The sequence below is a fragment of the Bombus vancouverensis genome, chromosome 13 (genome assembly GCF_051014615.1).
Source record: "Bombus vancouverensis nearcticus chromosome 13, iyBomVanc1_principal, whole genome shotgun sequence".
Taxonomy (NCBI): domain Eukaryota; kingdom Metazoa; phylum Arthropoda; class Insecta; order Hymenoptera; family Apidae; genus Bombus; species Bombus vancouverensis.
This window is the reverse complement of record NC_134923.1, coordinates 9,853,028-9,876,636: the sequence shown is the minus strand read 5'-3', so window position 1 is coordinate 9,876,636 and position 23,609 is coordinate 9,853,028. Positions and strand designations below refer to the sequence as shown.

Genomic DNA, 23,609 nt, shown 5'->3' with positions numbered 1-23,609 from the left:
AATGATTATTATCAGACGTTTCATTGTTAATTGTACTTGATACAGAGGATCAGAGCCGTTAGAAAAAAATTTAATGATACAAATTTATCAACTCTACGCAGAAAATTTTAGCAAATCAGAATCTATTAAACTAATTTACAGTGCCAATGTATTCCACACATACAAAAAGAGCTGTTGAAATCGCTAATTTTTTGAGGCATGTAAAATATCAAATTTTTGTAAATTACATATTATATTCGAATAGCCGATATTTTCGAAAATAAGATCGATTAAATTTTTAATAATATATTGCTTCATCAGACAGACTAATTTTTTTCGTTCAAAAATAGAAAAAACTGGTTTATAAGTTCGAGGACTATAGAAAGCGGATAAGTATTTCGAAATTAATAAGATCTTAATTGTGGTGCTACAAAACGGATGTTCGATACTACTATTTCATGGAATGTTGATGAATAAAAAAATATGTATATATATACACATACTGATATATATATATATATAAAATATATATATATATTTATATAATATATATATATTTAGTTGTCTTAGCTTGTTTGAGTATCGCATTAATGTAATCATTCTTTTCTATAGTCATCCTGAGTTGTAAGATTGTTAATTAAAAATAAAACAGAAATATCGGAACGCTTATAAACTACAAAATAAGTAAATTAATCGCACTTTAATTTAATGCACATTTAATAAAAGTTTTCCTTTCGGATATGAAAACGAATGCAAATATAATAAAAATATGGACGATGCAAATGATAACAATAATAATAACCATATAATAACATTTACAGAATTGCGTGTGTTTGTGTTTAAAATTAGGCTATTTTTTTATACAAATTATTTTAAATACATTAACAATGATATGCTTTATTTTATAATTTGTTAACTGATAAATGTGTAGCAGTTTCAGTTTGCATATTATATAGACAAAATAAGAAATTTACATGATTATTACATTTTATATTAATGATTTATCGACATACAGTGGCTGCCTTCATGAAATACAAAGTTGTGGACTGATAATCCATGAATCATGTAAAACGATGTTTTTTTTTATGGAATATGAAAAAATTAATTAGTTCGAGTACAAGAATAGTGTAATAAATAAATGCATTCAATAACTTGACAAAAGAAGTTTACATTACACCATATAAATTGATCTTTTTACAACTACTTACATCTTACTTAATTTTTATTTATAATAGTATAAATCTTTACTATTCCTTAAATTCATGGCAATGTGTTTGTAAAGTTTATTTATTATACAGTAATATACAATTATATAATTAACAAATAATATTAATATTTGTTAACTGTGGTGATAAAAAATAATAAACTTTACATTTATTATAAAATGTAATGTAAACTTTTGTGTTAGACTGTAGTTTGCTATGATGTTCCTACTACACATTGATTTCGATATAATATGTTTAAAGTTTGGCTTAAATTTCAAGTAGTTGTTAATACTATGTAATGAAACATACAAATGATATATATATAGCTATATAACTGTACTTAGTAAAAAAATTGAAAATTAAATTAATATTCATAGTTGAAATACGTAAAGAATAATAAATTACACAATGAATGATTCTATAAATTTCCGAAGTAGCAGCCACGAGAGATTAACATTAATATTGACATTCAATATATTACTAGGCATCGTTAATAATACCGTTTAGTTGATGCTTCTTTCTTCCTGGAAATCGCATTTTATTTCTACTTTAATATAGATTAATATGATTTCTGTTTAATTGATTATTTCGATCAACTTAGTTATACAACTGAAATAAGTGTGAAAAAATACTATAAATAGAAAATATACTTGCACATTCCTATATACGTTAAGTTTTTGGTAGTAACATCTGAAAATAAACTGTTGGCCCCTTATGTGTAATTTGTATAACTTTTCTGTAATCAACGCTTATCAATAATTCAACATAAAGTGTATGGAATTTCATATAGTTCATACATTTTGAACTAAATGAACACTTTTAATGTTATGTATTATACCAAATGATATTATAAACGAAGCAACCTTACATTATATTAAATACACATATTTTAGCCTTCGTATGCATTTAACGCTTCCCGTAATTTATCTACAATCTTTTGATAAAACTTAATTTGCTCCGTGAGATGCGTTTTCATTGCTTGAGTTAAATGTATTTCTTGTTCTGTTTGAAAATGCGTTTCTTCGGCGAGAAGAGCTCGTGCTATTACATCGGTTCGATGAGATAAATCTCGCAATTGTTGCGGCTCCATTTTATGTTCACTTACTAACCTTTCGTAATCTTTACGTTTTTGTACAGCAGTCTAAACAAGTTAAAGGAAAAGAATAAAGCAAATTAATAATACCAAAATTTCTTCATAAGACTATACCTTAAAGAATAAAATCTTTCTTATCAGTTACCTTGTGTATGCTAATTACATCTGGAAAACTACTGATGATTCCTCTATAAATATGAAATTTATCAGACAAAGGTTCCCAATCAAACTTAGGCTGTTCTTCGTATAACTTGCCGATATCGTTATAAGCATCTCCCGTTATTTTTAACGCGTAGGTCAATCTTCCTCGACTACTATCGTCGCCTTCTAAAGCATGACTTAATGCACTAAAACTTTGACCAATTTTTTGAAATTCTCTCTTATAAAGAAGGCTTTTCTTTGTTTGATCAACAGCCATAGCCATAAAATTTTTAACAACCGGATCCAATCCGCTTATAAATCTACTGAAAGCATCCGTTTGAATTTCCACTTTTATAACATCCAAAGTTGTTTCAGGACATTGCACAGCATTAAAGTAATTTACGCCTAATAATTCATCTTTCTCAGCCTGTCTCTTGCCGGCCTTCCACCTTTTCTCATCTGTACAAGTTATAAAATGTTCCCATACGCGACTACGTGCTAGTACAGGATGTCTACAAACGTAATCAACGAATTCTTGTAATTGTGTGCGTCGATGTTCGATAAATTGTTCTTCATATCTCCCTGATATTTGTTTATCTGGCAATGGTGGAATGGGAATAAAACAATATTTTTCTTCCAAACGTTCGTGTAGCCAATCAAAGTGTTTGTATCTTCTTGAAACTTGAATATTGTTGAACTATAACAAAGAATCAATGATAATTCTGTGATTTATTGTTACAAGGATATAAGGATACAAAAATTAAATACCGTTGGTGTAAGTTGATAAACTATGAAACTTTTAAGACCCTTCAGTTTAGATTCTTTCTTAGGAGATGTAACTACACAGTTGTAGGATTCCCCTCTTGAACTCCACCTAAAACGTCCACCTTCAATTTCCTCAATATATATTTTCTCATTTTCAGGAACATTTGCTACTCTCATCCCTAATAAATAACTATCTTCTCCAGACTTTATTAATGTAGAAAATTTATTATTTTTCTTTGGTATGTTGGGTATAGGCCTTTCAGGTATCACAGAATGAATAGTTTGCATAGAAACTGAATCTCCATAATCAACACTATTGTGCTGTTGCAATTGCATCATATGTTGTTGTTGCTGCTGAGGAACATACGCTTGCGTTTGTCCAACTTCTGAATCGTCATCCCATTCATCATCCCAATAATCCCCTGAACTTTGTTGGGATGATGTCATTGCATCTAATGCACAAGAAAATTTGAATATAACAATCTTTCAAATTAGTACTTCTGCAATTTTAAAAATTTGTTCATATGTAATGAAACAATTTAAGTATACTTGGAGCAGATGCTGAAGTGTCAACAATTTGAACATATGCCGCTGGAAACAATCCAGACTTTCCACTCTGATTAAAACCTTCACACCATCCATCACCCACATTATCCCTCATAACAGTCAACATTTCTCCTGCTGTGATAGACAACTCTGCTGTTCCTGGCTCTCCAGTGAAGTCATATAATGCCCTTACCTGGAAAAACAAACATTTAACGTTAATACAATGAAAATACATTCGAAAGTGAAGAAAGTTATCTTGAAAAGTTCGCATAAAAGAATGAGTCATAATGCATAAAACTGATCTAACACTAAATAGTGATATATCAATCGCTTTTGTATTCTTAACAGGTTTTACACACCTGGTGGCCCTCCATTGTAAGTACATGTACTAATAGTAATTTCGAATTGCAACAACTGGTGCGGCAACTTTTCGTCTCCTTATTTCAAATTGTTTGATTGCACCCGGTCACATACCTACACCGATCTGCTTACCCGTATGACTGACATTTACGTATTTGTGCTTTAATGTGTGTGCGATTCTGTGCCACATAAATGGAAAATTTAAACGACTGTACACCACTACTGTTCGCGAAGCATAATACGCTTTCATGACTTCGGAGAATGGTGTATTTCTTATATGTAAATCACATCCATATCGAAAATCGGAAGGAAATTCTAGATGATAGGAATAGACAGGCCCATGAAATGTAATTTGATGAATAGAAAAAAAAACGGAAGAAAGTATTTTGTGATTAGAGGTTAGAAACCGTGAAACACGGGGCGTATAAAATTACGAGCCGCTACTGATTTCGGATCCGCCTCTATGAAGTAACAAGTAACTCTTATGTCGCTTATTGAACTTTTGTCTGGGTGTGTACACTTGAACGAACCATTTATACAGTTGCGAATGAAGAATTAAAAAGAGAAATTACGCATCTTATGTAACGCACAAAGAAAATAAAATTCTTTTACATCAACGTAAATTTTAATTATCAATTTCTTATATGAGTTTTTTATATATTAAATATCTAATAAATGGCCAATGAAAATAATGTTTAAAATGATCATTATATGAATAAAAATATGAATTCTTCCAATTTTTTCCTCCTTTGCTTTCCTTGAACTTTGAAATAAGTTTTCAAATACATATGATTAATAAAAAGATAGAACAACAAAAATAAAATATAAATGCATACACTTTCTTAGAAAATTTTATTATTTTGAATATTATTTCTTTATGTTTAATGTTCGAAATTTTGTAGTTACATTTAAGATTATCTTAATGGGAGGATTTCGATTCCTTGGCATTCTGTAGACTTTGAGTAATGTATAATTTTGCTAAACTTTGAGCACAGAACTGAGAAATGTGTTCACTATATGTATTAATCTGTCCAGCAACGATCATTGGATTCAGTCTAGGAGGAACAGGTAAAGGTCTCATTAATTTGTTGATATCATCATCTGGTAATGGAGGCTCATCTTTAGCAGCTCTAGCAGCATTCTCTTGAGCTCTCTTAGCCAAAAGTCTGTTCTTCTCTTGCTGTTGACGAACAACTAGCTGCTGATATCTATTGAACTTCATAGCTTCTTGATTTAATTCATCCACACGATCCATCAAACAACGTAACTGATTTTCCAAGACTGTGGCTGTTCCGAGATCTAAATACTTAGTACCTTCTTCCTCAGGAATCATTTCCTCTAGTTCAGACATCATTATATTAGTCAAATTACTGTTCTTTATCACAACTGGGATCTCAATGAATAAATTTTCGTATCCAATCTTCAAAGTACGTAATGCTTCTGGTGTAAATTCACCTTCCTTGTACATTTGTATAGCTTGGGGAGTAAGCCTGTATGCTTTTAAAGTTAAAAAACCTCTGGCTGACTTGGCTGTATCATATATAAGCACCACCGATTCTTCGATGGATGTTTGATAATGATATTGTGATTCTAATAGAGATACGTTTAAGAAATTGCCAACGTCTGCGCTCTGATACCATCCAACATGGAAATGATCAACATTTACCCTGAAAAAAAGGAGATTTTTGCTTATTTATACTGTTATACATTAATAAACTCGATAGTAATAAATATTATTTACCATCGAAGACGACGCATCATAGCAAGTTGATATTCTTCTTCGTCCATAATCTCATCGTTTTTGGGAAAAGGGAAACAATTGGTAATCTCGAGACGATTTTGAACAACTAAACCAAGCAGAGCACCTTGAGCTACATCCATGTTACTCATCGATTCTTCGTGACAATGCTTTACCATTTTCATGACTACTAACCCGTCGCATTGCACATAATCTATTCGAGGCTCTACCTCGGGAATTCTTCTAGTTTGAGTTCTTGAATTCATTTTTAATTGAAAATTAATACTAACGTAATCTTTTAAACAATATGCTTTCAGACACTTTCCTATCAATTAAGGTTAGGTTAAAGTGTATCTCTTATGCTTGAAGAAGCAGAGTATAAGAGAACAAACATAACATAGATACGGAACTATACTTATTCTATGTATCACGGTCCTCTAACAAGTCGAGTTAGTAGAGACAGAGGGAAAATGTAAAGCTAAACAAATCAAATAGCAATCATGATCATAATATGCATTAGAAATCTTGATACACTATTTGAATGTAGATTATACGTACTGATACATATTTATTTCATGTCACATTTGCACCGCGTAAATGTGAAATGATCTGCAACCTTTGTGAATTCATGACCGGTTTATAAATATAGAGTATACAATTCGTTGAAATATCAGATATTTATTACAAAAATAAATAACATGGATGGAAAAATGAAAAGATGGATTGAGTTAATTCAAACGGGAGAATTAAACGGTATAATAGAAGATATTCAGGTTTGTAATTTTTGTAATGATAATAAATTATATATAGTATATACAATAATAATAAATAATAATAAAATAAAATAATAATTGTACCTTTTTGCGTCTATTTTCGTATTAAATTTAATATTTATATTTTTAGACAATCATACCCAAACAAAATGAAGACATTAACAGGTATATTTTTAAACTGTTATTGTATCTTTCGCACACTGCAGATAAATGCAATAGAGAAAATTATGCCATGGGAAAAGAGATCTATAAATTAACTTGTGCTCTGTGTTCAGTTTTAACCAATGTATTAAATAATAATAAATTTGTTTGTAGTTTATTTCATATCATTCGTTGCTTGTTAGCAATGTATATGTTTGATGAAGCATACAATGTATGTGTTTATTTAAAAGCAGAGAAGTTATGTTCTAATTGTTCTAACGACAATGTGAGTGATATGTTAGTAAAAATAGCTTATTTGTGGCATAATGCAGTTAATAATAAATTTCTTATTCTACAAAAAGATCCATCAGGTTCCAAAGATAATCTACAATTAAAAGATATTATAAAATATGAATTAGAAATGATACAGATTGCATATCAAAATTCCACAAAGCAATTACTTTCAAAGATTAGTTCATATTTGGATAAAATTATAGTCATGAATTCAGAAACAAATAAATGTTTATCTGATTTTTCTACATTTACCACTGATTACTTAATCCAGACGAAATTATTATTTAACATTGAAGAAAAGCATGTCATATGTCGTCATATGCTTCATATAACAAGTAGAATTATATGTGAAAATATTAATGAAAAGTGCCTTAAGTCACCAACCAAAACTTTAAATACTATGAGCAATTATTTTAAGAAAATTTTAGTTGAGGATGAAGAATGTTACCAATGTTTCCTATTGTTTGAGTCTATATGCCTTATACTTTTAAAGCCAGTTGAATATTTAATAGAAAATGATGTTAAAACGATTCAAAAGTTGGGCAATAGTTATGAAAGACTTACAAAAAGCTATGGATATACAGGATCTATTAAATGGGCTACATTCAATATTGTCCATATTTTAGAACCATTGTTTATATATTGGGAAACATGTATAAAAAGTGAGAAGAAAGTGTATATAAAAAATGACTTATTATTGGAAATAATGAATCTAGTTGGATCTATGAGTATATGTTTTATCAAACAGACATCAGACAAATGTAAATCTTGCCAAAGTGAAAATTGTATGGTCAGAAAAGATATATATAATGCAGTAGCTATAAAGACCAGATGTATCAATTTAATTAGCAAATTTTCTACAAACGATTTATCAAAAGATATTTGTGTAATAGCTAGAAGGTTTTTGGAGCAAAATATAGCATTTATCTATGAAATGAAAGAATGTAAATGCAAATTGTGGACACATTTATGGTCCATCTCTAGCGCCTTGATTTATAACTTAGGCATAATATCTGGTTGCTTTTATGAAGAAAGCATATTTTTATTTTCTTTGTTATTTACTTCTATTATACGGTTTGATGGAATTGAATCGAAATCGCGGCATATCAATCTTCAGAAGCCCATTGCTTTCATATTACATAAAATAAGTAGTCTTCATTACAATCATGGCATGTACAGAGAAGCAATGACTGCAACTGCATTAAATGCGCTATTGAACTACAATGATCCAGATTCAAAAGCATTTCGCATGTGGACAAATATAAAACTTAAGTCTGTAACTTCCAAGAAAATTATGGAAATGACCATGCTAGCTTGCTTGAAGAAGGATAAATCAAAGATAGAAGAATTAGGATTAACTGTCGAATTATCAAAATACGATCTTGTAGAATTATGTTTAAAGGAGGTGAAAGGTTTACAAGAAGCAAAAGTTAATCTATCTGTTGCAATTCAGAAAGTTCTTAGCGAAGTGGAAACTTTAAAAGTAAACCCAATACAATACGCTTACATGGTCCAAATGTTAGTATGTCATTCATTAAATTTCGATAACAATGAAGATATGTTAGAATGTATTAAGCAAGCTATCTCAAACTTGAAAGAAATTCAGGTGGATTACTCTGTTTTGTGTTTACAAGCCAATTTAGAATTTTACATCTTTGTAACACAATTGCGTGCTGTGAGCAAAAGGACTCAGATCGAAATCGAAAATACGAAATTCACATTGTATGCTCCAAAAATAAACGAAATTGGAGAAAATGAATCTCGTAACGTAATACCAGCTTATAGCTTGATAAATATCAAGGAAGACTCTAGACTTATGACATACTTACAGGTACCAATAAAAAAGTGGGAGAGATGTTTAAAACAAAATCTCGTAAGTTTGATTATCGTTGCATCTTCCATTATATTTTTACTTAAAATTAATTCTTAAATATTTATGTATATTTATATTAACAGAAGGAAGTTGCAAAGGGATACGAACCATTGATAACTTTACGTACATTAGTCATAGCAGGTGAATATGCTCATTTATACAGGTACGAAGAATGTGAAATTAATATATGGAAACTTGCATATGCATTAGCATTTGAATTACAAGATAATTCTACAATTATTTATGGTACATAAATATTAAACTTTCTTTTTTTAAAACATATGGAAATTATAATATTAATTAGAATATTATTAACTTCTTAGTTATTGGACGTTGCATATCTTTGAGGTATATTAATTATGAATGGATTAATACTGCTAAAGAGCTTGTCATCAAATTGAAAGATAATAATGATGAAGATATAATTTACGCGATCGCTATTTTTTGGATAAGCTTATCAGATTTTTACTTTGAATGTAACATGGTAAGTTTATTATCTATGAATTATTAAAAACATTATAACTATTTCATATATTTTATTCTTAGCATGATGAAGCTAGAAAATTACTTGATGAGTCCAGAAAACTACCAGGAATTTCTTTCTTCAAAAATATAGCTGTATACCTATACAGCCTCGATAGAATTTTATACAATTGCTATTTATACAAAGAAAATATCAAACACGAAGAGTACACTCGATATATTGTTGAAACTTTGTATTCTCTGGTTAACTTAAACGAGGAACTTTCTGAAAGAAAATGTAAAATTTTTGTGTATAAACGCACTTTTTATCTTCGTAACTTGTAATATTATATTCCAATACTTTTTTTAGGGAAACCTCAACATAAGTATCTGTTTGGATTCGACATACTATTCTCTGCCACTGTTAATTTGTCCTTACGAATGAACTGTTTATTATCTTTCCAAGAAATTAGCGCTCATTTAGTAAGGCGATTAAAAACAGCACAAATATTGGGGGCAACCATAAGAGTTGCGGAAATTTTAAAATCCCTCTGTTACATCGACTTATCACGTACACAATTAAACGATTGTGAAGTAAAACTTCAAGGATTGGAACATATTCTAAATATTGAAACATTTAAATTATCCATGAACAGTAATCTTGCGAAAATGAATAGAGGAAATGTTTTAATAACGCCAACTCGAACTATAGATCCTATTAGAGATCTTCCTGAGAATAGTACCTCACCAGTTCTCCGAAATAAAGTGTTTGATTTACCTGAATTTATGTGTCATAAAGATTGTAATTGTTATGTTTGCCAAAATACATCATATCATTATTTGGTATTTACAAGTACTCATATTAGAGCACAATTATATGCATTACAGAAAAATACCACAGCTTCGTTACAACATTTCCATGGTGCATTTAAAATAAAGGAAAACTTGATAAAAACAAAAAGATACATATTATCATGTAGTAATGAATGTCTTCCTTGGCAAGAACGTTTTTACAGTATAGATTATGTATTATTATTAATAAACTTCTCTTATTTCCTGAGAAATTTTTCGAATACAAAACAAGAGAAAATAATGAATATCATCTCTTTACTGATTCGAATATGCAATGTGTGCAAATTGAAAGGACATCCAATATACATGATTGTTGAAGAACTGATGCTTGATTATCGTTTTCAAAATATATTTAATCCTTCTGATTACTCTAGTAAGTATTTATGTATGTATAAATACAATGTAAGTTGAAACATAAAACTATATTTAATTTTTTACAGAATTCACAGTTCCAGATGCTTCTGATATCGACATAAGTAAATACGTGCAAAAGTCGAGCATTGAAGGAAGTATTTGTATAACACCAATTATTAATAATACTCGAGTGAAGAAACCTATTACTCTTCGGCGTAATCGAACTCCTCCTCTTTTAAAGTTAACCAAAGTTAGTATGAACTTCAGTGACGATGAAGATACTTCTTCACCACCATCCAGATACAAAAAGACAAGATCGCATAGTAGATTAACGAGACGAAAAATTTTCGATGAAGAATACTCTGAAACTGTTAATCAATCCGAACAGGAAACAAATCAATTCAAAAGGAGTTTGTCGTTGCAGAAATTGATTGACACAAAGCAACACAATTCGAACGTTTCAATAAAAGATGTAATTAAAAAGATCGAGCTATTAGCACCAGAAATATCAGAACATTTGAATGAAACAATAGATAATGTAGACGAGCTTGCAACAAGCGAAAATGTTCAGAAATTAATTAAAACAGTTGAAAACTTTAAAGCGAATACAATTTTGCAAAAAAATTCTAGAAAAACACGAAATTCAAAGAAAGCAACTTCGAATGACTGTAGTAAGATTAATGAAGTGATCGCACTATTTAAGGATTTTTCTATCAACAAAACAGAAGATAATTTGAATCCAATGAACAAAGAGAGTGCAACGTCTGAATTTCATGAAGGATCTATATCTTTTATGAAAAGAGATACTTTATTGTATCAAAAACAGAATAGAAGTAACGAAGAAAATACAGAAAACCTGGACCAAAATAATTTAGATAATTTGAAAAAAACACTCACACGTGGAAGTGAAAATACTAGATTAAAAATTACAAGAAGATGTATGGAACACAATGTTCTAAATAAAGAATCACATAATGTAAGAACTAAAAAATCAAAAGAAAAATAATGATATTATAATAATCTGATACAACACTACCAATATTGCATATTAAATATTAAAAAGTTGAATCATTAAGAGACTGGTATTATGTATGTATTTTTTATTAAGTATTAAAGTTAATTTATAATGAAAAAAATACCAGATATAATTAAAAAGTTTTTCTTAATCACATTATATGTATTTTATGTACTGGTGTTATGAAGTAATTAAATATATTTCGTAAAATTTTTAAAAATATTTATTAAAATATTTCACATATGTACACATCTAGTAAAAAATAGTAGGAGTTAAAATTACTTAATGATATTACAAATGAAAGATTTGTTTACCTTATCACTACCCATTACTTTTCCTTTATAACATCTTATAAATAATAATTATATTTATTCCAATTAAATACTTTACAAACTTCATCCAATATTTTCGACAAAAAATTTTCCTCTGCAAATTTTTTTAATATTCTAAGTATCACACAAATTTTTGTATCGTTATATGGTATGGCCGATAATAATAAATAAATTGTTGCATTATTACCTAAAAGGAAAACGTAACATTTTATAATTTTATAAAATAATAAGTCAAACATTGAAAACTATTCACATGAATTACTGTTTTAAGTGATATAAAGTATGAATAAAAACGATCAAACAGCGGCAAAGTTAACAGTTATTACATACATTTTTTAGAATGAATATGCAAGTATAATCAATGAAAAGAAAATAACACTTAAAATTTTTGTCAAATCGAGTGAATAATTAAGTTAATGAATTTTTTCATTTACAAATCTTTTTATGTTCTGTTTCATATACGTTCGAAATCAAAAGTATATAAGAATATATTCATATCACTATATAATCACAAAGCACAAATAAAATTTATAAGTTACATTGCATATGCACAGTATGTTTAACTTTTCGCAAAATATAACAATTTTGTTTCTTTCTTTCACTGGAGCAACAAAAGTTTTAAAAGAAAGAATACTTTTATATAATTTAATGTTACAGTAATATACTCTCATTGCTTGCATATGTTGCGAGAAAATCGTTTGCAAAAAGTGTTTACTTTTATAACAGTGTATACAAATACATGAAACTGATAATGAGTACCTTTATAAAAGAAAACTGTTATGGCTTTATTTCCTCAAAATAAAGATATGTTGCAAATTTTTAAATTTCATGTGAATACACATTTAAATCTTAACAAAGTTACAAACATAATATATTTTTTGTACACATTAATTTATTTTTTTCAAGAAAACGGGAAAAACAGAAAGAGAAAAACCTCAAATATTTTAACTATTTGGAATATTAATAATGGCAAAGTCATAACATATAGTTTTAAAGTAAAATGCAAATAAATGGCCAACATAAACTGTAACATTATAACGTAATTAGAAAAATATCAAAAGAAAATTATAAAAGATGCTACTTGATTGTGTAACAAGAAAGACAGATTAGAATTTCTTATTAACACGTTCAAAAATGCAACATTATGGCAATAAATGCATTTTTATTTTTTTCTGCCATACAAAAATAATATGAAACTACAATAGCCAATAATCACAGTCTATAAATGGGTATAATTCAACTCAGAGAATTCATTTCTGTTCTGTTTAAAACTCACACCTCTCCCTATCTCTTCTTGATTTTTAGCTAATTCCATCAAAGCTAAAGCTCCTAGCCATTTCTGGCTATCTTCTGGAATTGGTAACTTGATAATATTATCCTCCTGTTTAAGAACAACTACTTTTAATCCTGTTTCAGATTCAATTGGTGGTACTTTTGAAATTGCATCTTTATTATTGTTATTGTTATTATTGTTGTTATTATTATTGAAACTTCCAGCCAACATTAACACAGTTGGTCTCGTTACATTTTCGCTAATATGAGAATTCATAAACGTATTTTGTCTGGAAATATCTTTTTGAGCAAAATCCCGAATTTTCACGTTAGACTGATTTATTGGAGATTCAGTCGTTTCGTTTCTTAAATTACTGTCCCAATACGTATGATTCGGACTTTTGGGAGGTTCAAACTTAGAAATAGAGTGGTTAATATTGGTTTTCATTTGGTTCGTGTTATTCGAAAAATTGTTCATATGATGCTGTGAAGAATTCCAAATGTTTTGAGATAATGTATTTGATGTTTCAAATACATATTTTGGTTCTTCTTTTACGGATGGTTCTAGAGATTCATTTTCAGTAGCTCTATCCCAAGATATTTGTGTAGATGTATAAGGAGAATCTACTTCTGACTTTGCAAGTTCAATTTCCTTACATGCATTTAAACATGAATTATCTAACAAGGCAGATGAATTATCAACAGGTGAGCTCCACTGCATTTGGTTACCATTAATTTTAAATGAAGTAGTTATAGGTACATTGATAGGTTTAGTGTCCCAATTTAAAGGTTTTGCTAGTTGCTGTTCCAAACAAGCTTCGCGTAACCATCTTTTCTTTGGCTGCAGTCTATCTAATGGTCTTCTTAAGGGAGTAATTGCTAACTTTGTTGATATTTCTTCATCTTCAGATGTTTGTAATACTGCTGGATCTTCATCTTGACTTTCTTCTTGACTGTCTTGACTCTCTCCACAATACAATCTTTGATTAGATTGCTTGCAATCTAGATTTTCTTGCTCTCCTGTTGCATCCATCATCAGACCTTTTCTAGACTTAACCCTTTTGTGATTTTCTGAACTACTCTTCCATGTCTTTTTCTTACGTTCATTCTTTCCTGTAGGTGTTCTATCCTCCCTTTCCCTGGACATTTTGTAACGTTCTAGCCATCTAGTAACATCATGAGGTAATTCAGTATTCTCTGATACTGGTTTTAATACAAAATCATCAGATCGTGTGAGAGTAGCATATGGATGATCTGGACAATGCCTATTGGCATGCGTAAATCTCATTTCACAGCCAGGTTCTGTACATAAAAAAGGTTTCTCTCCTGTGTGCAGTCGTTGGTGGGTCTTTAATTGCCCTGATTGCGTAAAGGCTTTTGTACATCCAGGATAATCACATGGATATGGACGTTCCCCTAAAATAATAATTATTCATTTGTAACAAAAATTCATCCTCGAAAATAAAAGAATATCTACAAATGTGTTGGTACATACAAAAATCACTAAATTAAATTTTTAATATATAAAATATTAACGTCTTTTTTAATGACAATTTATAAATAATAATTAATAAAAAGATTGATTAAAAAAGTGCAAATTAAAGTTCCTAAAAGAAATACATATGCTCTCTAACGAACTATTTTTATAAAATAAATAAATTAAATAAATAAATAAAGAAAGAATTTAAATAACTTTCCATGCAGTAAAGCAATTTAGGTAGGAAAGCCACAAATCATTTTTCTTTCCTTTAAACAAAGAATATTTCGAAATTTATAAAAAGATATTTTTTTCCCTCTATTATAAATAATTTTTTATTGTTCGATGCAAGAAATACTACAAAAATTTCATATTCAACGAAATCGATTCATTCACGCCAGGCTGTTTCTACAAATAAGTCATTTAATTATTTAAAGTACGTATGATGGCGATTGGCGGGACGCGTGACCGCACCGAGTTGGCCAAACCGTTAAAATCATATGGCTGTACAATCTATTAACGGGCCGTGTGATAACTTTTTTTCACAGAAACTTCCATCGAAATCGCTTCTATTCTCTATAAAACATGGAAAAACGATCAGATTAACGCTAAAAATAATAAATAATGGATACCTGTGTGAGTACGCAAATGTGCTTGGAGGCTTTTTTCTCTAGGGAATACACGGTTACAATAACTACATTTTATACTGCTCGGTGAGGTGCTTCCTTGCATCATAAGATTGGAAAGAGCATCGGCTCTTGGTCGACCACGACGATGACTTTCCGAGCCTCCTGAACGTGACCGAGGCCCGTTTCGCGTGGCCACCACACTATGCTCCCTGTATTCCGGCGACGAGCACGAGCTACCCGGACTAAGATTCACGTTTCTCGCCTCGTCGCCCCAGTTCCACGGATAAAGCATGCTATCGCACATTGGCGGACTGCACGGCAACGCTTCTGTCAATAGACGCATCTCACGCTTCGGCGTGTGCAATTCCATTTCACGTTTTTCACCTCACTCTCGCCCGCCACCTTAAAAAGTTCGTGTTAGTACAACCACCTACTCTCTTTCTCTCTCTTTCTTTCTGCCACCCTTTCGTATACCGCGTGCAACTAGTGAACCGCCAAAATGTAGTATATACCCGGTTCGACTTGTGTATATGTATATAAGTAAATATGTATGAAGTGGGTTTATAATAATAAGATAAAGTTAATTTATAATCGATTAGACAATTAAATTTCTTTTTCTAAACTGACGATTAGCTCGGGAAACAGGATAGCAATTTCTACTACGTCTTGTATTGTTGGCATCGTCTTACCGACTGTTTTCTACACGCGGCTTCATTCTCGTGCGCGCGCATTCTTTTCCGAGCAACGCGCCGACCAATCAGAGGCGTGGCGAAGGAAGAAACGCGTAATACAAAGTTAGCCTATTATTGTTACTTGTATAAGGGATTGATTAATTTTGGTAAATTATTTGTTGTTCTTTTTTACATATACTTGAATTACATATTTGGGTACTAAATATTTGTATAAATAAATAAATTGTAAATGTTTTCAGAAGTAGAAAATATGTAATATGTATCTCACAAAGTATTTTACGCTAATTTAACAAATGAAAGAAAAATTATAATATTCTAGGCGGTGTGTAAAGAATATTATTGTAATTAAACGCCTGTACATTTGAAACTTATTGTTATAAAATAATAGTTACATATTGCTTATATGAAGATTTGTTGAACACATGTATATATTATATATTTATGTATAGTAAAATATTATTGAAAACAATTTTTTTATTTGTAAAATATTATTATATATTAATATTGTATTTTGAATTGAAGAAACTTTGATTTTAAAACTTTTTCATGTTCACAACTTCTATTTTACATAAGAATGCGGCATAAGGATTTCATAAATGGTTTATACTTTATGATGTACTTATATATGAAATGCAAATTGAAAAAAACATGTCATATGTTGTTAAAAGAAATACATACTTAACACTATTGATACCATTTTCCACCTTACATGTAGAAAATCGTAAATTATCTTACTATTGATTTACCTATAGTTTTAATATCGTGTTCTTTTATTTAACGTTTTTCCAGATTTAATAAATTTTATACTCAAAATAATAATGTTTCACCTAAATTAAGGTTGAAATTCTATCAATTACATTCATATCCTATATGTTTTAAACAAAAAGAAGACAAAACATAAATAATAATAACATTATATATACTTTATATTTACTATATGTATTTATAATTATGTCTATATACATACTTCATCTAATTAGCAAATTGCAAAAAGGTACATATCCTCAGATATAATAAAGTACGTTTATTTTTACATCGCAGAGAGATAATAGACTCTCATACAACGTAAATATGTACGTATATGTTAAGTATATAAATAATACAAAATTTAATCAGGTAACATAAAAGGTGTAATTCGGCGGACGAAAAATAACTCCGGGGAAACGATCTTCGAGAGAAACTTTTAAACAATATCATTGCATAATATGCGGTCATACGAGATTTTCAATTATTAAATAAATCGTAGCCATCAGGTATCGAACATCATAAATACAACTGGTTGATATTTTTTATTTAAACGCTATGAAATATGATATACGATAAAAAAATAGCGTGTATAAATATTATTGTACGACAATAAGATAAAGTAGTATAAAAGATAAGAAAATCTATTCAGTTGGCGTTAAGTAATTCATGGAAATAATGCCGGTTTCTTTGAGAACGGCAGTACGAAAAACTATCTTGCTTTATCGATGAATATTAGTTATTTTGACAATACAATAGGATTAAAATTAAAAATTTAATTTTAGAGGGTGATTTACTGTCTGAAACGATATAAAATTGACGATATAAATAATATTGGTGGGGAGGTGGCGCGCTGGGTGCAAGACAATTATGCGGTCCCTCCCTGAGCACAGACCTCGTGGTGAACTATTCTCCGACTCAGCCATATTGAAATATTGGATGTCTCTGTTACACAAGGGCTCAAGAGTAGCCGTGAAATTTTCGCGTGATCCTCGACGAATAGAGGATAAGAGACATCATGGAAAATATGTACAGCATTGCCGTTACCAACAAGTTCTCGTTAGCGTTGGGTGATGACGAAGATCCGCACGAAAAGCTCCGAGAAGAGGAACTAAAGAAGGAAGCTAGGAAAAAGGAGAAGCTTTCGGAGAAGGAGAATAAGAGTAAGCAGCCGGACGCACAGAAAGGAACCGGTAATAAAACTCAAAAAAATCGCGTGATCAAGGATTCCCAACAACAACCTTCCAAGGTTCAAGATTTGAAGAAAGATCAAGGTTAGTCATTTTTCATTGCGTTCTTGCCTCGTGCGCGGTATTATGGCCGTCGCTCCTAGTCCCTCGTGGGTCCATGTGCTTTTGATATTTTGCCGCACACTTAACGATTTTCTCGTTCTGTTGCTAATCATTTCTTTCTATTAATTCTTGCAATCAATGCTATTCTTTAAGTTCGAACAATTTGTATGGATTTTATTGTACCAATGTTCATGTTTCTTGTAACTTTTTGAGAATTTTTTATACCGCATAGTGTGAGGTTCTCGTATCGTAAAAATAGAATTTACCAATGGTGACCCCACGTGTCATTTAACAAATAATTACGATAAGCTGCTGTGATTTATCTCGAAATTTTTACACAATCGTTAAATATGTGCAGGATATTAATATAATTTAATGAAAAATGATTTCTGCGTTAGGTGATTGGAGATTCTATTATATTTTATTGTTTGATGATTTATAAAAGGCTCTTATTATTTTTGCTGCAAATAATCGATATACTATATTAAAATTATATTGATATGTATATGTATGTGTTTTTGCTTTGACTGTGTAAGTTATCCAGAAGCTACATTGATCAATTCCATAAATGAGAAAACTAATAATATATATATTCTATATTACTTTTTAAAATTTACCCTGGAATTTATTACTATTTATACTATCTTCTTATTATTTATACTATATTCTTTTTAAAGAATTAAACATTAATTATTTACTTAGATAATGAAATTGAGAGATGGACAAGAGTTGTTTGGTTTGGCATGTAGCAAGAGGCTCATATGTCAAAATATAAAATTAATATTATGAGAAATTACTTTGATAATATAAAAGTTTATGTATTCTAAATCATTAGTAACTGTAATTATGCATTGTTTACAAATATAAATTTTGTTGTACTTCTGTTTTATATTAAGCTATTATGTAGATATATGAAGTATATATATAAATTACTAATTTTTAATAAGTTTACTATTTGTAACAATTCCATTTTACTTATTAACATTATGATTTTTTTTATATAGTTGGCGATAAAAAGCCACCGCAATCAAGAACTGGTGGTGGAAATCGTAATGTCAAATTCTCTGGAGAAAGTAGAGAAGAACGGAACAATAGGCGTAATCGTGAGGATGGTGAAAGAACGCCTCGTGGTCAGGGAGAACTAAGACGAGGACCTCCCGGGTTAGTATACAAATATAGAAAAAGAAAGAAGTGTTGACAATATTTTTATTTCTTTTTGTAATCTTTTATTTTTTAATTCTTCAGTGAGGGACGTGAAACTCGAGAGTTCCGAAACTCCACTGATAATCAACGTGGTGAATATGGGGAGCGTAGGGGTCGTGGTGGAATGCGCGGAATGGTGCGTGGACGTGGTGGACCACGCGGTCGTGGAGGATATGATTATCGTGGAAAACGTGAATTTGATCGTCAATCTGGTTCCGATAAAACGTATACATAATTTTTCATTTATTCTTGTTGAATTATATCCCGATAGGTATTTAACATTAATAAATCCATTGTTTGCATGTTTAAGCAGTGGAGTTAAACCAGTAGACAAAAAGGATGGTGCTGGTAGCCATAACTGGGGTACCCATAATGATGAGATTGAGTAAGTATTGATTCTAACAAAATTGATTTAACAAAAATTCACGTTTTAATAATTTGTGTTCCTTATTCTATTTTCAGAGAAAGTTTAAATCAAGATAATCAAGATTGGGCTAATGAAAAACCTGATGGAGATGCTAACCAAACGACCACAGAAACAAAAGAAGGAGAGATAACTGCAGACACGGTGGAAGAAAAGCCTGCCGAGGAAGAATCACGCGAATTGACTTTGGATGAATGGAAAGCTTTACGTAATAACAGAGTGAAGCCTCAATACAATTTACGTAAAGCTGGAGAAGGTGAAGATTTGACTCGTTGGAAGAAGATGTACGCGTTGGAAAGGAAGAAGGAGGGAGTAGATGAGGAAGAAGAAGAAGAAGAAGAATATGATGCTGCTGCGGAATATCCACAACGTGTAGGGAGACAAAAGCGTCTTTTGGGCATTGACATACAATTCAGTGATTCTCGGCGTGGATCTGGTGGACGTGGTCGAGGACGAGGTCGTGGAGAACGTGCAAATGGTCGTGGATTTGGTAATCGTGGAGCTCCTAGAGATGGAGATTCACGTGGTCCTGTAAGTATTTGTATTCGTTTTCGATTGAAACTTAGTGTGTGTAGATGTAATGCAAATTATATATATTTCTTACTTCTAGGCTTCACAATCCGAACAGAGGTCGCCTCGAGGACGTCAAAATGCACCCAAAGTAGATGATGAAAATGATTTCCCCTCATTGGGATAGGTGGTTTCACTTGTCGTCTACGATACAATATCCCACCATTATCACCAGCATCAGTACTACTACCACAGATAAAATTACCACTAATACTAAAACTATTACTATCAACATTTTTGCGTCAGTGAAAAGGTTATTAATGCATAATACAGTACACCCTTGCAAGCAGATACGTAATTTACCTAAATAAATCGTAGCGCTTTGAACGCGCTCTTACATATTGGCACATTAAACATACATATAAGAAGTCGCATGATATGAAACAATGTAGATCACGATCCTTTTTTGTACTTGTAATAACTCAGTTCATCCGTAACTAGTTCTTAAATTCTAGTTTACGGATGAGCGGTATTAAGAACGAGGCTGGATATTCATGGACTTGTTGAATAATTATAAAACTTGAATACTAGATAAAGAATATGGCTGAAAGACTAAGCGGACCAGCAGGAGTATAAATATCAAAAACATTTTACACAATGTAGTTCGACGCTGCTTAAATCTGAGTGAAACACACAGTTCCGAATAGAAATAAAAAAAAAATCCACCTGTATGCCAGGAGGTGAGACAGTTTAGCCTAGATTTTAATTTTGACGTTGTCGTATATAAAAGGCCTAAGGAGGCTGGCCATAGCACCGACTCTTATAAACTCATGTATAATAACTTGTTAGGCGGTAAATTTTAAACATTCTTTCTGTTTTATAATTTTTATATGGTGTTTGAGGAAGCCTTCGTGCATAAAACATATGAGACTTTAAAAAAAAGTGTGTATTTGTATCTAAGAAAACATCTATGATATTAAAAGTGTCTATTTAGGTATATACTAAGTTTGGCTTATGTAGAAGTATAGAGATTTTTCCTTTCAAAGATGTAATCGGTCTGTAAGAAGTTAACATTTAAGTAAATATTAGAGAGACACATACAGACATAAAATACAGATATACACAGCTTTACATATATATTGTATAACGAGTTTAAGAAAATGGTCGATACATACATTCAGAGGGACAGATAGGATGAATCCAGTCTTATATAGTTACGTTATACGTCGATTATCATGTTCTTAATTATGACCTGCTATATTAGTTATCATCTATTGTATTTGTTACATGTAAAATGAAGAAATACCACAGCCAAAAAATCCAAACCCTCTCCATAAATGCGAAAAGAAAAGTAAGAAGAGCGTTATTAAGCTGTTTGAAGCTTAGTTATATGTGTAAATAACATATTTACAATAATAAATTGTGACACATGAGTCACTTTAGACTTGACTACTTAAACCAGTCGACTTATGAAGAGATATTCTACAAAGGGTTTTTATTTGTGCAGTATGTAAAGAATGTGAGTACAAAGGAGATTAAAAACAAAAACAAAAAAATGCGTAAAAACATCTTACATCGAAGATTTTCGCTACAAGGTATAATGGAAAATTGGGTGTCACCAAAAGCTATGGGAAGGAAACAGAGAAAATACGAGAAGTGCTATACCCACCCAATAAAGTTATAAGTCAAATTCCATTGTAAGCACCTTGTTCTTCTCGTTCTTTACGTATGTCGCCTAGGAAACACTATCGGTTCGTCTTGAATTGGACGCCTTCTTGAGCTAATACAATGGGAATGTAGTAATCAATCTCAATTTCAAAACAATTCGAAGTTTTTCAGTACTAATTGCTTCGAATATGATTTGATAATTAAAACATTTGAAATATTGTATAAATCTTGAATCTTGCAAGTTTCGATAAATATTGAATGGTTTAGAAGATTTCAAGGTTTCAAAACTGACTGAAAATTTAAGCTATTTTTACAGCTATTATATATTAATGAGACCATTAATATCTTACATAATAATCATAATAATTATACATCTTTTATAAGATACTAACTATCTTGTTAATATATTATACATACAAGCCACTGAAGGTAAAATATAATACAAAATATAAGACATTGAATACTTATCAATTTTGAAATTTATCAGAACTTTCAGGATCCATTAAAACTACCAAAAATTATCGAAGCTTTAAGGATTCAGGATTCTCCAAAACTTCTAAATGCTTCAAATATCGAATCATGTTTGAAGTAATTTGAATTTTATTAAATATGTACATATTCGAACTGATTCACAAGTCCATGTAGTGATGGGATTTGAAACACTTCGAATTGTTTCGAATCTCTGTTAATACGTTTTAGAGCTTAGAAGTCTTGAAAACGTTGAATGCTCGGAAAAATAGGTTTGAAAGTTTTGAGAATTTTGGTAAATTTTAAGGGCTTGGTAAGTATTTGATATTTTACGAACAGTTTTAATATATAAATATTTTTTTATCTAAACGGTATATGGACATAAATTTTTAACGAAAGCCATAAACACGTTCATTTACGTTATTTATCTTTTTGTATATATTGAGAGTGTTGGCAAATTTTCAAATTTGATTGTCTCAAAAACGAGGCCTTAAAAAAACACCTTATTCTACATTTTCGACTTATTTCCGCATGTAGAATTATCTCCTTGTCTATTCCTGTCTAGTTAGAATTAAGCAAATTCATGTTTTCAAACCATTATTATAAATTATAAGTGGTGTATAGTGTAATATAATAGTAGTAATTAGTGTTTAAACCTGCCAAGACTTTCAAGACGTGCCGAAATCTTTAAAGACTCAAGATAAAAGTTGGATGTAGTGGAAGACTTTTAAGAGTTCCAATGATGTTAAAAATGATTCATATTTCCATAGTCTCGTAAAGCTTGGAATCGTTTCGAGATCGAGATTCGAATGTTCATCGCTAGGTTGATGGTTCGAAAGCATATCACTAGTTTTACCAGCTTTTACCATTAAAGTAAACAGTACAGGGTTTCAGCCACGGGAGGACGCGGCATCTGTAAGTCCGATAGAGTATCCCACACACAACCGTAAGAAAGAAAAGGAAAGTTGGGAAGAAGAGAGTGATAGAACTAGCCAAGGAAAGACACTGAACCGTGGGAAAAGCTTGACGAGAGGAACAGAGAGAGAAAGATAATGAACAAGCGGCGGCGCATGCCGTAGCCACGGCCCCCAACTTGCTCTAAACTCGTGCAGCCTGTCGCTGTCGGTCGAATTTTAATGGCGGCTCATTCTGATTCTCTGTTTAGTGTTATTATCAAGTAACGAAACGGTATTTATACTCTTTACGCGTTACTACAAGAGATAATAAGGAGTTCCATTAAGTCTAAACCGTGCGTTTCGTTGTTTCATCGTTCGGATACTATATCAGAGACCTGTATCAAGGACATA

The 23,609-nt window shown here is 30.8% G+C and overlaps 5 protein-coding genes and 1 long non-coding RNA gene across 9 annotated transcripts; 2 read left to right on the top strand and 4 right to left on the bottom strand.

Annotated features, from left to right (window-relative positions):
* Positions 1–64: 64 nt before the first annotated feature.
* SH3PX1 (sorting nexin 33-like protein SH3PX1) lies at positions 65–4,720 on the bottom strand. Its single transcript, XM_033344286.2, has 5 exons — positions 4,089–4,720; positions 3,733–3,922; positions 3,187–3,635; positions 2,423–3,115; positions 65–2,325 (listed from the first exon to the last, which is right to left on the bottom strand). Exons 1-5 carry the CDS (start codon positions 4,101–4,103, stop codon positions 2,074–2,076), a joined length of 1,599 nt encoding a protein of 532 aa, XP_033200177.1. The 5' UTR covers positions 4,104–4,720; the 3' UTR covers positions 65–2,073.
* A 202-nt stretch (positions 4,721–4,922) lies between these two features.
* eIF3h (eukaryotic translation initiation factor 3 subunit h) lies at positions 4,923–6,242 on the bottom strand. Its single transcript, XM_033344336.2, has 2 exons — positions 5,831–6,242; positions 4,923–5,756 (listed from the first exon to the last, which is right to left on the bottom strand). The coding sequence occupies exons 1-2, from the start codon at positions 6,091–6,093 to the stop codon at positions 5,009–5,011; spliced, it is 1,011 nt and encodes a 336-aa protein (XP_033200227.1). The 5' UTR covers positions 6,094–6,242; the 3' UTR covers positions 4,923–5,008.
* A 158-nt stretch (positions 6,243–6,400) lies between these two features.
* On the top strand, positions 6,401–11,843 carry LOC117162327 (uncharacterized). Of its 3 annotated transcripts, none has more exons than XM_076623852.1 (7): positions 6,401–6,600; positions 6,731–8,908; positions 8,992–9,049; positions 9,232–9,392; positions 9,455–9,668; positions 9,741–10,595; positions 10,663–11,843. In XM_076623852.1, exons 1-7 carry the CDS (start codon positions 6,526–6,528, stop codon positions 11,580–11,582), a joined length of 4,461 nt encoding a protein of 1,486 aa, XP_076479967.1. In that variant the 5' UTR covers positions 6,401–6,525; the 3' UTR covers positions 11,583–11,843. The 3 variants fall into 3 exon arrangements, with proteins under 3 accessions (XP_076479967.1, XP_033200102.1, XP_076479968.1); XM_033344211.2 differs by having other exon boundaries at positions 8,992–9,154; XM_076623853.1 differs by lacking the exon at positions 6,401–6,600 and having other exon boundaries at positions 6,914–7,027; positions 7,104–8,908; positions 8,992–9,154.
* A 66-nt stretch (positions 11,844–11,909) lies between these two features.
* On the bottom strand, positions 11,910–16,005 carry LOC117162375 (uncharacterized). 2 transcript variants are annotated; one of them, XM_076623854.1, is made up of 4 exons: positions 15,776–16,005; positions 15,305–15,703; positions 13,200–14,611; positions 11,910–12,110 (listed from the first exon to the last, which is right to left on the bottom strand). In XM_076623854.1, exons 2-4 carry the CDS (start codon positions 15,669–15,671, stop codon positions 12,045–12,047), a joined length of 1,845 nt encoding a protein of 614 aa, XP_076479969.1. In that variant the 5' UTR covers positions 15,672–15,703; positions 15,776–16,005; the 3' UTR covers positions 11,910–12,044. The 2 variants fall into 2 exon arrangements, with proteins under 2 accessions (XP_076479969.1, XP_033200165.1); XM_033344274.2 differs by having other exon boundaries at positions 15,305–16,005.
* Positions 16,006–17,633: 1,628 nt separating this feature from the next.
* On the top strand, positions 17,634–21,624 carry LOC117162452 (uncharacterized). The gene is made up of 6 exons (XM_033344331.2): positions 17,634–18,011; positions 19,034–19,190; positions 19,275–19,457; positions 19,546–19,617; positions 19,695–20,187; positions 20,267–21,624. The coding sequence occupies exons 1-6, from the start codon at positions 17,756–17,758 to the stop codon at positions 20,351–20,353; spliced, it is 1,248 nt and encodes a 415-aa protein (XP_033200222.1). The 5' UTR covers positions 17,634–17,755; the 3' UTR covers positions 20,354–21,624.
* Positions 21,427–23,261, bottom strand: LOC143303531 (uncharacterized). Its single transcript, XR_013059925.1, has 2 exons — positions 23,169–23,261; positions 21,427–21,946 (listed from the first exon to the last, which is right to left on the bottom strand). It is a non-coding gene; the product is annotated as an uncharacterized LOC143303531 (long non-coding RNA).
* Between the last annotated feature and the right edge of the window lie 348 nt (positions 23,262–23,609).

Excerpts from the sequence above, each read along its gene's own strand:
- LOC117162375 (XM_033344274.2), bottom strand. The coding sequence starts at position 15,671 with ATGGAATTGCACACGCCGAAGCGTGAGATGCGTCTATTGACAGAAGCG. Across the intron at positions 14,612-15,304 it reads ACATTTGCGTACTCACACAG|GGGAACGTCCATATCCATGT; the intron begins GTATCCATTATT and ends TTATTATTTTAG. Across the intron at positions 12,111-13,199 it reads AAGAAGAGATAGGGAGAGGT|GTAATAATGCAACAATTTAT; the intron begins GTGAGTTTTAAA and ends TTTTCCTTTTAG.
- eIF3h (XM_033344336.2), bottom strand. The coding sequence starts at position 6,093 with ATGAATTCAAGAACTCAAACTAGAAGAATTCCCGAGGTAGAGCCTCGA. Across the intron at positions 5,757-5,830 it reads ATGATGCGTCGTCTTCGATG|GGTAAATGTTGATCATTTCC; the intron begins GTAAATAATATT and ends CCTTTTTTTCAG.
- LOC117162452 (XM_033344331.2), top strand. The coding sequence starts at position 17,756 with ATGGAAAATATGTACAGCATTGCCGTTACCAACAAGTTCTCGTTAGCG. Across the intron at positions 19,458-19,545 it reads CAATCTGGTTCCGATAAAAC|TGGAGTTAAACCAGTAGACA; the intron begins GTATACATAATT and ends ATGTTTAAGCAG. Across the intron at positions 19,618-19,694 it reads ACCCATAATGATGAGATTGA|AGAAAGTTTAAATCAAGATA; the intron begins GTAAGTATTGAT and ends TTCTATTTTCAG.
- LOC117162327 (XM_033344211.2), top strand. The coding sequence starts at position 6,526 with ATGGATGGAAAAATGAAAAGATGGATTGAGTTAATTCAAACGGGAGAA. Across the intron at positions 6,601-6,730 it reads GTATAATAGAAGATATTCAG|ACAATCATACCCAAACAAAA; the intron begins GTTTGTAATTTT and ends TTATATTTTTAG. Across the intron at positions 10,596-10,662 it reads TAATCCTTCTGATTACTCTA|AATTCACAGTTCCAGATGCT; the intron begins GTAAGTATTTAT and ends AATTTTTTACAG.
- SH3PX1 (XM_033344286.2), bottom strand. Across the intron at positions 3,116-3,186 it reads TTTATCAACTTACACCAACG|TTCAACAATATTCAAGTTTC; the intron begins GTATTTAATTTT and ends TCTTTGTTATAG. Across the intron at positions 2,326-2,422 it reads ATGTAATTAGCATACACAAG|ACTGCTGTACAAAAACGTAA; the intron begins GTAACTGATAAG and ends TAACTTGTTTAG.